Consider the following 15,492-nt stretch of genomic DNA (forward strand, 5'->3'; position numbering starts at 1 on the left):
CCAACCAATATTGACATTGGCCTAACGTCTGTTTGCTACCTGGGTATTATCAATAATTCAGTCACATTATTTTTTAAATTAAGAACAAACTGTCATCAGCCGCTTTCCTTAACTGCATTTCGTTTTCCCCATTTTCTGTTTGAAAATTTACTTTTCTGTAATATTTAAATTATGCGTATCATTTTCATTCTGGATTGCATCGGGACAATACCTTTCTGTTTGAGAAAGTGCCTGATCTGGCATAATGGAAGGTTGAGATCCCCAGACATACTTTATTCATTGCATTTTCTCTATATTTGTTACATTTTTAGGGGCAACATCAGAATGTATACATGTTTATTTCATGTTTGTTATACTTTTAAAAAATGTGTCCGTCAATTATATGATAAAATGATAAAGCTGATATATTTTATAATCAAATTGATTTTACTATAGTCTACATTTCACACTGAATATTTCATTAAATTAATCTCATATACCACATGTGTAGGTTATTCAAAACCATTATATTAATGTGACAAGAAAGAGGGAAAGATAGGTTACGGAGGGTGTGGTATAAATGTGGAGTCTATAGTCTAAAGTCTATAGGGCGAGTCATAGGGCTCCCAGAACATGTTCTATGCACAGTTTGAACTTACTTTGAACATTAAAATATCTCCAGGGGAGGCCTGTGACCCTGTCTGTTCTTTCCTCCAACATCACCAAATTTGTGAATAATAAAAAAACAGATGATTTTGTTTCATCGGACTGTCAAATCGCAGACTGAAACTCCTCCCACTGAAACGTAGTCAAGCAAATGTCTTCCTGGTTGATATCTGTAGGCCTATTGTAACACACAGGAGAAAAGCAGAAGGTAAGCGCTTCACAACGTTAACGTTTACCTGGATGATTAGTCGTATAATGAATAACAAAAAGAAACAACGAAATATCAGTCCAGAACTGAAGGAGTACAGCCGAAATCCGGAATATTTTGTTATTTTGTAAAGTAATATATGAAACCATATAAAAATGAATACGAACCCGCCGTAATACATTTATATTTTCAGTGTCTTCGTGCATAATTCAGATAATACAACTTGGGGTTTGTTTACTGTTTATGTGTGAGAGATATATCTATAACCCCGCCCACCCGTTACTTTCATATCAGTGCATTCGGTAAGACAAAAGCAATAATTATTATGACATCAAGTGTTTTTGATTTGCATCCTATCACAAATTCATTATCAGAACCTTTGTTTTGCGTTGTTTTTGAGTGTTTAAATTGATTAAACCGAAACCAAAATGTGTTTTTATTATTGTGTAGAAGGGGGTGAATGCGATTAACTGAGAAACGGAGGAAAACAAACGGTCTGTAAACCTGAATCTGTGGTCGGAAGACGAGCAGGATGACTTTATAAAGTAAACAACGACACGGAAACTAAGCCCACGTTTCTGTCAAGCCTTGACACACAAACACTGCTGTTAAAAGAACGAGTCCTATTTAAACGAAAAAAGTAATAACTCACGTAAAAACTAATTTCTATTAATTCAATCTTTCAGCTCTCAAGCCCGTAGGCAGGGGGGGTTCGGGTGGTTCGAACGAACCCCCCCTCACTGCCAAAGGTCCAGAATTTAAGTCGTTTTTTTCATGTGATTATTGTCATCATTGTTTTAATCAATGCTTGTGACAAATTTCTGGGTTGCTGTTTCAAATTAATACGATTATTATTGCAGGACGCGTGTATGTGCGTGCACAGACAGAGAGAGTTCTCGCATACACTTTTCAAAGCAACGTGAAGAAGCATCGCCTCTGAATGATGCGAGGGGAGGGGTATATATGAATGTGGTCCGCCCACAGATTTGGACCGGCCCTCTGAACAATGCCTTATAGCGCGAGTGATCTAAGTCAATGCAAAGATGCGATGACCTACTTGCGGCGCGATTCACGCGAATGACGCGCATTGAGCGTTCGCGTGATTCGCGCGAGTTTAAAATCTGAACTTTGGTGAAAATTTGCGCAGCGTTAACCAGTCAGGAGATTGCGCTAGTAGGGCCGTGAGCGAGCGTCAGAATATTGGCTTTCAGACCCAAATTTCTCTAAATTACTCACATAGCCTAATAATTTGTTAAATTCATAACATACCAATGCGATAGAACTGACGCGCGAACCATCGGAAAATTTCAAAGAGACGACAAAATGGCCAAGCGGTTGGGAAAGAGAAAGGTTAATTAATATGCAAAAGAAAATGTTTTGAATTTGAGTAGCACTAAACTATATACTATTAATAAACTATTCTACCATTAGGAGGCATAATAAATACATTTCAAATCATAATTAAATCTCCACAATAATTCAAGTAGTACCTCCGGCCCATGTAATTTTCTGTTACAAACCGACCCGGCCCCCCATTAAAGACAGGGAGAATTATGTGGCCCTTGCAGAAAAAAGTTTGGGGACCCCTGGTCTACAATATAATAGCCATATAAACTTAGCGTAATTATAATAATAAAACATAACAAAGAGGCATTGACAGAGAGTCAAGAAATTATGATGAGTGGAATTATTATTAATATTTCAGTAAAGTTCATTAAATCTGTTCTGTTGTTAGTGTGGTTTTTAAACTTATGAACTGTGTATGGACTGACAAAAGTGTTACTTGAGGAAGCAATTTGACAACAATGCAATAAATATTTTAGGTACATCAAAAAGCGTGCTGGTTAAGATACCAGCAGACAAACTAATCCAGCAGAAATTAGTGCATAAAGGTATTTGAACCTCATAATTAAATACAAAAGGAGGAGAAAAACTGCAAAAAAGGTCCACTTTAAAAAAAAAAGAACCTCCCCTTTCAACTGGCTGGCTACGGACCTGGCTCTATATTTTAGACACAGGCAGACTATCTGTGTCCTTCTCTGTGGTGATGACGGCGGCTGGTTAAACAAATATTACAAAGTTATTTAAAAGTGAGGGGGACACAAACGGGACTCTTTAATAAATAACACCACTATGGTAGGCCTACATACAGCAGTGCAACCATAATCAATTCCAGATTTTTTAAATTAATTTGTGTATGCATAGTAATTTATTTAATTAAATAGTAGCCTACATTCGTTTTTTTTATCCATTTATCCACCACATGTTTATATTTCATGTCATAATAGATTAATTTATTAAATCTTGTCTGTGGCATATTGACCAATTTCAACAAAGCACATTACCGTTTTACACATCTTTTCTGAGGCTATGTACACAATGCATCTAAATTTGTTTGTCACTTCACCTTTTAAGGCAAGGCAAGGCAAGTTTATTTGTACAGCACATTTCATACACAATGGCAATTCAAAGTGCTTTACATAGAAGAAATTTAAAATATCCATTTGATAAAACAGTAAAGAAATAAGAAAAATAAAAGTAACCAGTTAAGAATAAAAAATAAAATAACATAGTTTAGAAGAAATAAGAAAAATAAAAATTAACCAGTAATAAATAAAATAAAGTACAGCACAAACAGTCGGACGGTCAGAGGCACAGTGGCACATTAATCAAATGCAAAGTTAAACAGATGTGTTTTGAGTCTGGATTTGATTGTGGCTACTGTGGGAGCACATCTGATCTCTTCTGGAAGCTGGTTCCAGCTGCGGCTCGCATAATAGCTAAATGCAGACTCTACTTGCTTGGAGAGAACCCTTGGTATTTCTAGCTGATGCGATCCTAATGACCTGAGTGTTCTTTTGGGTCTGTATTCAATGAGCATATCTGCAATGTATTGAGGTCCTAGGCCATTGAACGATTTATATACCAGTAATAAAACTTTAAAATCTATCCTATATGTAACTGGTAGCCAGTGTAAAGACCTGAGGACTGGTGTGATATGATCATATTTTCTGGTTCTGCTCAGAATCCTTGCCGCAGCGTTCTGTATGAGCTGCATCTGTCTTATGGTCTTTTTGGGGAGGCCAGTAAGGAGTCCATTACAATAATCCACCCTGCTGGTGATGAAAGCATGCACTAGTTTCTCTAAGTCTTGACTGGAAACAAAGCATCTAATTCTTGCAATATTTTTCAGATGATAGTATGCTGATTTAGTTATTGCTTTGACATGACTACTGAAGCTAAGGTCTGACTCTAGAGACACACCGAGATTCCTGACTTGATTTTTTGTTGTTTGACCTTTAGAGTGAAGGTACGCGTTCACCTTGAGAACTTCATCTTTATTTCCAAACGCAATGACTTCAGTTTTGTCTTTGTTTAACTGAAGAAAGTTTTGGCACATCCAACTATTTATTTCATCAATGCATTTGAGCAGGGAGTCAATGGGGCTGTAATCATAGGGCTAAGTATATCTGTGTGTCGTCTGCATAGCTGTGGTAAGCAATTTGGTTATTTCTCATTATTTGGCTCATTGGGAGCATGTACAGGTTGAATAGGAGAGGGGCAAGAATTGAGCTTTGGGGGACTGCGCATGTCATGGATGTCCACTCAGACTTATGGTCACCTATACTCACATAATAACCTCTTGGTTCTAGGTATGACCTGAACCATTTAAGGACTATCCCAGAAAGCCCCACCCAGTTTTCCAGCCTGTCTATAAGTATGTTGTGATCGACCGTGTCAAATGCACCACTGAGGTCGAGTAGTACCAGCACGGATAATTTGCCTGAATCAGTACTTAAGCGAATGTCGTTTACTATCTTAATAAAGCTGTCTCTGTGCTGTGATGCGGGCGGAACCCAGATTGAAAATTGTCAAAGTATCCGTTTGAGCTTAAGAATTTGTTCAGCTGGTTGAAGACAACTTTTCAATTATCTTACCTATGAAGGGAAGATTTGAGATCGGTCTATAGTTGTTTAATATGGTCTTATCCAGATTGCTCTTTTTCAGGAGGGGTTTGACAACAGCAGTTTTCAGGGAGTTTGGGAAACTTCCAGAGAGAAGTGAGGCATTTACCACATCTAGGAGATCTGCTTCTAAACAGTTTAACACACTTTTGAAAAAAGATGTGGGAAGTGCGTCAAGGGCGCAGGTTGATGTTTTAAGGTGTTGAACGGTTTCTTCCAAATTTTTGCCATCAATTTCTTCAAAATCAGACATTGTAACTACTTTCTCAGGTTGTGGTGTGATCTGCCCGACCCCAGCGCTACTCAAGGATGTGCTGATCACCTTTCTAATATTATTGATTTTAAGGATTAATCCTTCTGTATACACACACAGTTAACTAATTTACGGCAATCACAAACACATTCTACTCAATCTTACACGTTTTGACATGGTGCTGGGGACAGTGTTGCCATAACTTTTGGTAGAAAAATAGCAAGCAAAAGTAAACTCAAAATAAACTACAAAAAATGTGAAACCTTTTCAAACTTACACGCAGCTGTCCATTTATTAACTCGATAAAGTATCTATAGCTTCATGTGTTTTACAATTACATATTCGTCTTAGGAATGCTAAAATGTCAGACAATCTTGAAGCACAAAAAGATGAACTGCTGGCTCTAGCAAGCATATATGATGAAGAGGAGTTTTGCAGGGCAGATTCAGGACGGGAGGGTGAGATCCATCTGTGCCTTGAGCTTCCTCCTGACTTTAAACTGATAATCAAGGGTGAGATTTGATGAATATTCAAATATATATCGCTTTTCAGTTCCTTACAGTCTTTTTAAGTATGTTTCTTTTTTTGACAGAGCCAACATGTGTAGAGTATGGTATATTATTTCTACCCATTATTCTAAGTTTTGATCTACCTGTGGACTACCCTTCATCATCAGCTCCAGTCTTTACTTTAAGCTCCAAATGGCTCACAGGAGTACAAGTAAGTTCAGCTTTGGATTCCAAGCTATTTAAAACAATTCTGTTTGGTATTTTGGTAATAACACAAAGAGCAGTACTTTGCTCTAAGCTCTACATTTATTTAATGTCTAAAAAGATCACCACACTTTGCAAGAGACTGGACGAGCTTTGGGAGGCGAACCGGGGAAACGTGGTTCTTTTCACCTGGATCCAGTTCCTAAAAGAAGAGGCTCTGCAATACCTTGGCATCCATTCGCCACTTGAGATCCAAAGATTTGCTGGTCAGTCTCAGGGAGAATCTGGACAGACGCAGGCAGCAGAAAAAAGTAAACCCAAAGAATTAGACCCTAGAGCTGTTCAAGAAGTTGATCATCGCACAGACATACTAAACCATCTGCTGGATTTCGATGAAGCTCAGAAGCAGAAAGTGTTTGATGGAAAGGTCTTCTGTTGTGGGATCTGCTTCTCTGAGAAGCTTGGTTCCAGCTGTTTGCTCTTTAAAGAGTGTCAGCACATCTACTGCAAGGCCTGCACGAAGGAATACTTTGAGATCCAGATTAGAGATGGTAAAGTCCAGTTCCTTGACTGTCCTGAGACAGAGTGTACGTCTATAGCCACTCCAGCACAGGTACTTCTCATGACAACATTTTTATAGTTTAAGTTATGAATAAGTTTTAACACTTCAGCTGCAGTTTTAGTCCTGACAGCATAAGATCACTTTCATAGGTGAAGTTTCTGGTGGGAGAGGAGGAGTTTGCCCGCTATGACCGTCTCCTCCTGCAGTCAAGTTTGGACCGAATGGAAGATGTTGTATACTGTCCCCGCACAAGTTGTTGCACGCCTGTGATGCTGGAGCCGAAAACCACTCTGGCCATTTGTCCCTCTTGTCGATATGCTTTCTGTACCATATGCAACCGAGGCTATCATGCTCTGTCTCAATGCATTGCCACTGCTGGTGAGATTATAGTACATTTTGGAATTACTGCTTGAGTTTGATGTTTTTTTTTTCTGTACCTTGTTGCATCCCTTACATATTGTAATTCCAGCCATAGGAAATGTGAAATCAGGAAACTTATTAAGTAATTTTGCTGAACAAAATATTATGTATAGACTATATATTTGCTTTTCTTTAACAGAAGAAATTAAGCATTTACGGGAGGAATACTTTGCTGCGAGTGAGATAAGAAAGAAATTTCTTGAGAAGCGTTTTGGAAAACAGGTCATCCAGAGAGAGGTGGAGAATTACTTTAGCACAGAATGGTTGAAGGGTAACAGTAAGAAATGTCCATCCTGTGGCACTCATGTACAGGTGAGCATATTTATCCACAGTGCTGCAGACCTAAAGATCTGTAATATTTCTGTCGCTAGAAGGTGTGGTCGTTGAGTTTCAGATAAGCCTTTCAAATAATGCATTGTTTTCCTTTAGTTGACCTTATTTATAAATTATATGATTTATGAACAGACTGATGTAGTTATTGCAAAACTGCGCAGTATTACAAACTAGACCATTTTAAACCACTTATGTGATGGTGGCTAGCTGCAGACTTGCCAAACAAATCTATAAATGTTTAAAAAATATGTATTTTTAGAGGGTTTTCTAAAGACAATGGGTGGAGTAGAATGGATAGAAGAGATGTGTTTGTATGCATTATTTATCCTAGGGCATAAGACCATAATAAAGCATCATTGTAACAACATTGAATCAACTTTATTACTGTGTTTAACTGTCATGAGTCATTTTGTTTTCTCCATTTTCAGAAAGACAGAGGCTGTAACAAAATGACATGTACCTCCTGTTGGAAATATTTCTGCTGGCTCTGCTTTACTGTTCTCAGTGATAATAACCCATACGACCACTTCTCAGACCAAAATTCAAAATGCTATAACCTGTAAGTGCCTAAAATGTATTTTACTATACATTTACTATACACTACTATTATTTTTGTCTTAACTCATTTTGAAAGATTCATTTTAAAGCATTTTCAACAATTATCAAACTATAATAATGCAAATATGCTAAAGATTCTGTGGTGAACTTAAGGGATACTCAACCCAAAAATTCTGTCATGAATTACTCACCCTGTAGTTGTTCCAAACATGTATACATTTCTTTATTTTTACACAAAGACAGATATTTTGAGGAATGTAGGAAAACAAAAAGTTCTGGGGCACCTTTGACTACTATTTAAATGTATCTATGGCAGTCAATGGTGCTTCAAAATTGTTGGTTGCTAACATTATTCCAAAATATCTCTCTTTGTGTTCAACCGAACAAAGAAATGTATACATGTTTGGAACAACTAGAGGGTGAGTAATTCATGACAGAAAAAGTATCCCTTTAGACCGGGCTGAATATTTAAATGATGATTATTATTTTCCTTCTAGATTGCACTGACAATAAATAGAAGAGAAGAAAGCTTTTTGAGGAGGTTCCTAATCTGACATAATGGAAGGCTCTCCGAACATATTTTATTCAGTGCACTTAGAATTTCTTTACATTTTTTATTTATTTTGTTTTAGTTAAAAATGTAAACATGTTTAGTTCATGTTTATTTTTCAGCTGTTGATTCTAGTTTGGGTGAAAATTTTAAACAAAGCTTATGTAAAAGCATTATCAACAAAACAAAGACTTGGGCCACACAACAAATGGCAAAAGGATTGATATGATAACATATTACAGATAATATCATTTTTAATATAATTGATTATATATTTTATACTGATAGTTTCATTAAATAAATCTCATATTTGGTGAGAAAAGCTGCTAAATAAAGGACATTTAAAGCCATCACATTAACCTGTCAGATAGGTAAATAATTAAAAAGTCCATTTAGTGTGGGGTTTATTTCCATTTTATTGAATATAAGTTCAATGTGAAAGGGCAATCCATTTAGCAAATGAGTGAATCTCTCCAAGGTAGATGCATACATGGATGTCTTTGGCCATTGCATTGTGTTTTGAGCATATCATAGATGACTCAGTGTGTAAAAAAGTGTGCTTTGACTTTTAATAAGGTAAAGTTCCGTAGAATTAGTCAATTTATTACTAACAAATAATCTATTTAATTGACATAAAATTTGTTTATTTACGTTTGTTAACAATAAATTAACTTTAATGTTTATAATAAGTGAATTATATAGCTAGAAATGTGAAAAGATTTTTTAGTATATGTGGATTTTTTCTTTTTTTATTATGTTGATTATTACACTACTGGAACTTATGTTAACAAATTGTAAGAAGACTTGATTGATTGGATAAATTGGGATTTTTAAATTGCATCTCTTACAATGTTTTTTTAATAAGCACCTTGACATTATGCTTAAAATTGCATTTAAAAAAAGATTGTAGCTCAAACATAAAGTATTAAAAATTTCAATCTAACTATCAAAACAGAATAATTTAATAAAATAATAATACCGCTTAGTGAAGTTAAGCTTGATTTGTATTTTAAAGCATATGAAGTGTTAATGTCAGTCCGCTCTCAGTGTTCTGGGATTGGATCGAGATCCACTGTGTGTGGATGAGGGGCTTTAGGAGGAGGTACCCAGGTCAGGTTAATGAGACAATACCTCACGAAAACAGATACAAAGAGCTAACCCTCACTGTAGAGTCATTCATTCAAAAGCCCTACAACCTGCTGTAATCCCTTTGGCTAGAGTTGCTGACACTGGCTTACCCTTTAGAATAGGCCTCTCTCTCGTGCTGTGGGAAGGCCGCTGCATCTTACCCAACCAGTCCATGTGCCGCAGAGCTATTGAGCTACCGATTCTCAAAATATAACTCAGAACTACCAGTAACCCAACTCACAGAGAGGAACAAGGTCAGTAGATCTGTAAGTTCTCTTTGACAAAGTCAAAATAAGATTTGATGGTTAAATTGTATTTAAAAAGGTTTTTTGACATAATATTGCGACTACAAATCAGCACAAATCAAGTTATTGATCTTTCACAAATATTACAAGTGTTATTGACATTTTGTAACAGCTTATTAGATATGGCTATGTTTGATATACCTATCTTTTATATATCTATTTTAACATCTGTAGTGACCCCTTGCGATAAATAGAAAATGATTGAAGGTGATCGAGAACTTTCAGCTATGATTCAGGAACTTTGGGATAATGACATAAATCGTCTGAGACCTGGGATTGATTATCGCATTTCTCTGCAGGTAATTCTGAAATATCTTGAAAGAATGTCTGAATATATTTTTCAAACCATTTAAACCGATGATTTTGAATAATAGTTCACCTCTGGTTTCTTGTATATTTTGTTGGGTTTAGTCAGACATATAAAGTGACATGTACATATTACTCTGTGTTAAATGAGGTCATAAGGTCAGAGAGATTGAGCTCACATACAGCACATGACAGATAAAAAAATGAACCGAAGGATTATTCTTCAAAGTTCAAAGCTGTTCACAATAAGACTCGCTGGGATGGTTCATTTCTGATTGATTTGTGAAATTAATCAAAAGTAATTAAGTAAAAGTAGTAATGGCAATGAAGTAATACCAGGATACAAATGAAAACATGTTATATTTATAATCTATATACCATTACTTTATTGTCTTGTCTAACTATTGTTATTACATAATATAATAATAGTTACTTTGAGCACTGCTTCCTGGAAATATTTAGATTAATGACATTGTAGAAAATCTCTCTACATAACATAACAGTAAATGTCATCACGTAGATAGACAGGAGAACAAAAGCATTACATTTTAATAACAGGCCAGTATATAAACTTAAAGTAAATCAAGTATAATTTCTACATGAAACCTAATGGTCGAAGAAGGTTCAGGAAAGTCTTCAGGCTTTTCTTTATGCCACAGGGCAAAGCAGGTGATCTGACGGGCTGCAGTGACAGCAATGATGCAGCGGGGTTACCGTTGTTTTCATTTGTTGATGAAAACATATTCAAAAAGGAGACTTTCTTAGGTAAAATGCAGTCATTTGTTTTTTACCATCAAGGAACCAAACAGGTTTATGATTCATTATAATTGATATACCATTAATATACTATTTAATATACATCCATGATAAATATAGTATGTCATGATATGAATAAACATATACATTCTGACCAAGTATGGACACTAATATGGCAACTTATAGCAGTATTATCAATTTAGCCTTCATCTCACTCCTGGACAATTATGAGAGTGATACTGGTGAACCAGAGATTGTCACGCCAGAGGAAGAATTGGAAAATCACAAGTTCCTCGATTCGGTTTTAAAGACCCCCCCAATGAAGGTAACAAAGTGATCAAATAAATACCACTGTGTTTGTTTTTCTTAAAAACAAATCTTGCCAGAATTCATGAATGATTAATGACACAATAATTCATTTGTATATGTATATTACATATTTCATTATTCTGTGTTTGTATAATCAAATCAATGTGCTGTATGTAAATATTCACTCTTGGTATTGCAACAAATTGTATATTGCAATGGCAGATTGCCCACAGATATCTAGTGGAGAAGCATCTTTCTCCAGAGGACATCACAGACTTTAAACAACAGCTGTATCGCATCTGGTTTGAGCTGTATGCCAGGAGAGGGTCCAGTAAGTAAGTATATAGTTATACACTTCTCCTCTGTAGCAGGTCATTACCAATCAGCTTAATAATAATAATGTGAAGTATAAGCATTTCTAAAGGCAAACTTCTCTGTTGGTGATGTGTCTTGCTCTTTCCTCACAAGACCGGACTCCTCTGGTTTTGAACATGTCTTTGTAGGAGAGACCAGAGGAGGTCATACTGTTATTGGCTTCCATAACTGGATTCAGTTGTACTTGCAAGAGAAACTTGGACACATCGACTACAAGGGATATAGTGTGGATGCAAACTCACCGAAGGTATTTAGAGAACCTTTAGTGAACCTCTAATCTTGGAGAAGAACAATGGGATGACGGATTGTTCCTAATCTGATCTGATTCATATTGCAGACAAAATATTGTGTTTTTCAATCTAATCATTTTCCCCCTTCTGTTGTTTTACCGCTATCTCGTTGGCAGCCAGATGAAAACAAACACATTTTGGCACTCCAGTTTTCCTGGAAGAATGGAATTAAACCCAAAGGAAGCATTTTCATTGGTGTAAGCCCTGAGTTTGAGTTTGCCTTATACACTCTATGTTTCCTCACGTCCCCCAACGAACGTGTGAAAGTCTCCTTCAACATCTATGATGTGGACATAGTCTGTCACCACTACAACCAGAAGCACATTGGCACCACCTATCCTGTCCTTGTAAAATACCTCAACGTGTCACCAAAGAAAGGGGTAGATTAATTCATAGCCATGGGTTATATGTTGTTATGTTTTTATCTCAAAAACAATAAACCAAATAACAAAGCCATATCCTCTGCTGTATTGTTTGATATGCTGTGTACTACATAAATTAATCTTGCTGTAGCTACATAAATAAATTAAAGTTGAATAACCTCATGTTCAGCTACGCTTATGTGATCATTCGCACATGGCTTCCAGCATAAATATTATGGATCTGCTGTATTCCGTGAAGAGGTAAATTTAATCTGTAAAGGGTTAGTTCACACCCCACAAGGAAATTTCTGTCATTATTTACACTTCCCCTAACTACTGTAAAGTGAAAGATTTGTTACAGTTTTTTTCAAACTGAAAGTGCTTGGCATTCAGCATCAATATTCTGTGTATACACCTTTCCTGTTGCTCAGTGGTTAGAGCATGGCATTTGATACGCCAAGGTCATGGGTTTAATCCCAGGGATTGCACATACTTAGAAGCAAATGTATAGTATAATGCAATGTAAGTCCGTGTCTGTCTAATGCATACATGTAAATGTATAAACCATAATAATTCCTTACATTTATATAGAGCTTTTATGGGCACTCAAAGCACTTTACATGGAAGGGGGGAAATATCCTCAACCACCACCAATGGGCATCCACCTGGATGATGCAATTTTGCGCTAGTACGCCCACCACACACCAGCTTCTCGGTGGAGAGGAGTGATGAAGCCAAGCAGAACATATGGGGATGATAAGTAGGTCACAATGATGACTAGAGGTGAATGTGCAAATTTTGGCCAGGATGCCGGGGTTACACCCACTGATCTATATAAATGACTGCATTATTCATGACGTTACACTGAAGCTACCGCACCGCCATGTTGGTATGCCCAAACGTTCTATTAAATTAAAAGGGAGTTATCACATTCTAATGATAAAACAGTAACATACCAGTCCCCGTTTTTGTATCTAAAATCTCACAGTACATTCTTACAACCCAAATGTCTTAAGCATGTAAATGGTCGTGTAAAAAGTCGGGAGTTACGTTCATTTCCGTTACATCAGCGTACATATCAGATCAGCAGACAAACGAGACACCTCAACATATGACAAATGTACTCATTCTGTAATATAAATAGGCTGTATATATTCTTTAAGTCACAAAGCTTTATTTCTAAACATTCACACACGTGCCATGACAACAATACACACTCACCTTCTATACATTGATTTCTATATAAATTTCTATATATGTTTATGTATAAACATAAAAATTGGAAAAACATCAGAAGTAACAATTTGGGTACATATCTGTACCCTTAAAGACCTATTGTGTACCACTAAATGATTTTAACTGGAAACAGAACTTTAACGGTACCTTTTTAGGTACATTATAGGGGTACAATGATGTTCCCAAATATTTCAAGTTTTGTACTTGTAGAGGTACATAAAAAACTTAAGGGAACCACCAGTGACAGTTGTTTTGTTAAAGTTGTAAATACACCTTTTACAAAGACATAAGGGCAATAGGACACTGTGTCCAGCAGGTGGCATCCCTGTATCACCAATATTGGCATGTAATTTTACACTTACAATAAACCACTCCCCTTTAATACAAACTTACGTGCCGTGCTATATTTGTAAAACATTACATTAAAAATGGGTGTGTTAATAAAACACCTTTAAAACAAAGTGAAAAAAAAAAAAACATCTGTTCTCATCGGTCAGTCACAGTCTTAAAGTAGTATACTACAAAGAACACAAAATTGAAATAATCAGGGATGACAACTAAGGACTGTGAAAGGCTTGGTAAATCAAACACACAAGTCACCAAAACAAGTCACGGTTTAAAAGTTGTCAGTTTGTGATTGTTGGCAGCTATGACTGTCATGAAATGTGGAAATCATGTTTTAATTTACTACATAATGAGATTTCACATTTTCAGTCACGTATTCAGATTATAAATGAAAAATTTAAATCTTTACACATATGTACTAACAGATTATGAGCTGTACAATATATATAGCAGCACGTTCGTCCTTACCTGGGTAGGGCTTGTCCTGAACGTTACATTTTGAAGTCCATGTGTGCTCAAGGGAGAAGAGGGAGGGGCCACCTCAGCTGTCTTTGAAGTTTTATCTTGGAAGGATCTGGTTCATTCTCAGAGGAGCTGCCATAACACGCTCACATCACTGTGTGCTTGATCTGCACCAGAGGCTGCTGACTGATGTGAGGCATCATAACCGGAAGATCCAGCACTGCTCTGTTCTCTTTTCATGCTGGTGAGCTTTTAAACTCTCCATATTTTGAATACCCAAATAGAGGGTGAGTGGCAACCTTGTTTAGTTCTTTTGTGCATACAAATCCAGATTGATCACTGCACACCAACTGTCTGTAGCCACAATCACCATATTATTTAGCTATTTACATGTTATTAACTGTTACAAGATGTAAACAGTATACTACACAGCATGTGAAGACTGACAGGCTTGGACACATGATACCAGATGTTCAGCGTAGGTATTGTGGATTTCCATAATCCCCCAGATGTTGGATAGATCTTACTTCTGTTCCCTGCATCAAATCTTAATTATTTGAGGTCGATTAAGTTGGAAGCCAAGCATTCATTACAGCTACAGCTGTGCTGTAGAAACAAGGATGTAAGGTTTGTTTGTATTTATCGTGTTGACAGCACCCTTGCAATGAAGAATAGCCTGCCTCTACCATATGGAGATGTGCGGTGCACCAAAAATAAATAAATAAATAATAATAATTCAAACATATTATATTTACATTCTTACATTCATTCATAAGGAAATAAACAAATCAATTTAATGATTAATAAATAAAATGAAATTTATTTGCAGATATGTTATATCAGTGGCCCTTAAAGTGAATCCAATTCAATTCACTGTTATTTATACAGCGTACTTCACAATTTGCATTGTTCTAAAGCAGCTCTACAGGAGAAAATAAGAAAACACTGAGGAGGTCAAACACCGCACAGTTCATGGTCTTTATAGAACAAGCAAGATCATTCTAGTGAATAATATCTAATAAATGCAGTATCCCAGTGAGCAAGCCAACACGGCCCTGTGGCAAGGAACCCAAACTCCAATGATAAATAAATGGAGGAAAAAAACCTCGGGAGAAACCAGTTTCAGTCGGCAGAGCCAGGGGCTGTTTCAATAAGGAGGTTCAACCAACACAGAGAACTCTGAGTTGATTTACTCAGAGAATCGCTACTCTGAGTTTTCTGTTTCAGAACAGCTGATTTCAATTAGTTCAATCCGCTCTGAGTAAGTTCACCCACCGGGGCTTTAAAAAGCCATCATCAATTGAGCGAAGATAGCACGATTCACCATGGCAACGGCACGGGACAAAAAGCGCTCTGTTTATTTCTCGCCATTAGAATCGGAGGTACTGTTACAAGCGTACAGCGAACACAG

General features: G+C 36.5%; 2 protein-coding genes across 4 annotated transcripts; both read left to right on the forward strand.

The window, feature by feature from the left end:
* The first annotated feature begins 570 nt into the window (after window positions 1-570).
* Window positions 571-9,047, forward strand: LOC306910976 (E3 ubiquitin-protein ligase RNF14-like). Of its 3 annotated transcripts, none has more exons than XM_079485938.1 (8): window positions 571-853; window positions 5,423-5,583; window positions 5,664-5,791; window positions 5,924-6,397; window positions 6,496-6,724; window positions 6,906-7,078; window positions 7,528-7,658; window positions 8,155-9,047. In XM_079485938.1, exons 2-8 carry the CDS (start codon window positions 5,433-5,435, stop codon window positions 8,162-8,164), a joined length of 1,296 nt encoding a protein of 431 aa, XP_079342064.1. In that variant the 5' UTR covers window positions 571-853; window positions 5,423-5,432; the 3' UTR covers window positions 8,165-9,047. The 3 variants fall into 3 exon arrangements, with proteins under 3 accessions (XP_079342064.1, XP_079342062.1, XP_079342063.1); XM_079485936.1 differs by having other exon boundaries at window positions 624-853; window positions 5,906-6,397; XM_079485937.1 differs by having other exon boundaries at window positions 640-5,583; window positions 5,906-6,397.
* Window positions 8,658-12,132, forward strand: endou2 (endonuclease, polyU-specific 2). Its single transcript, XM_079485942.1, has 7 exons — window positions 8,658-9,589; window positions 9,815-9,939; window positions 10,606-10,711; window positions 10,906-11,027; window positions 11,234-11,346; window positions 11,480-11,633; window positions 11,793-12,132. The coding sequence occupies exons 2-7, from the start codon at window positions 9,838-9,840 to the stop codon at window positions 12,063-12,065; spliced, it is 870 nt and encodes a 289-aa protein (XP_079342068.1). The 5' UTR covers window positions 8,658-9,589; window positions 9,815-9,837; the 3' UTR covers window positions 12,066-12,132.
* The last annotated feature ends 3,360 nt before the right edge of the window (window positions 12,133-15,492 follow it).

Source organism: Barbatula barbatula (genome assembly GCF_947034865.1).
Source record: "Barbatula barbatula genome assembly, chromosome: 22".
Lineage (NCBI taxonomy): Eukaryota > Metazoa > Chordata > Actinopteri > Cypriniformes > Nemacheilidae > Barbatula > Barbatula barbatula.

Coding starts and splice junctions, on each gene's coding strand:
- endou2 (XM_079485942.1), top strand. CDS start 9,838: ATGATTGAAGGTGATCGAGAACTTTCAGCTATGATTCAGGAACTTTGG. Junction 9,940..10,605: donor ATTATCGCATTTCTCTGCAG/GTAATTCTGAAA, acceptor TTTATGCCACAG/GGCAAAGCAGGTGATCTGAC. Junction 10,712..10,905: donor CAAAAAGGAGACTTTCTTAG/GTAAAATGCAGT, acceptor TTATCAATTTAG/CCTTCATCTCACTCCTGGAC.
- LOC306910976 (XM_079485936.1), top strand. CDS start 5,433: ATGTCAGACAATCTTGAAGCACAAAAAGATGAACTGCTGGCTCTAGCA. Junction 5,792..5,905: donor AATGGCTCACAGGAGTACAA/GTAAGTTCAGCT, acceptor ATGTCTAAAAAG/ATCACCACACTTTGCAAGAG. Junction 7,079..7,527: donor CCTGTGGCACTCATGTACAG/GTGAGCATATTT, acceptor CTCCATTTTCAG/AAAGACAGAGGCTGTAACAA.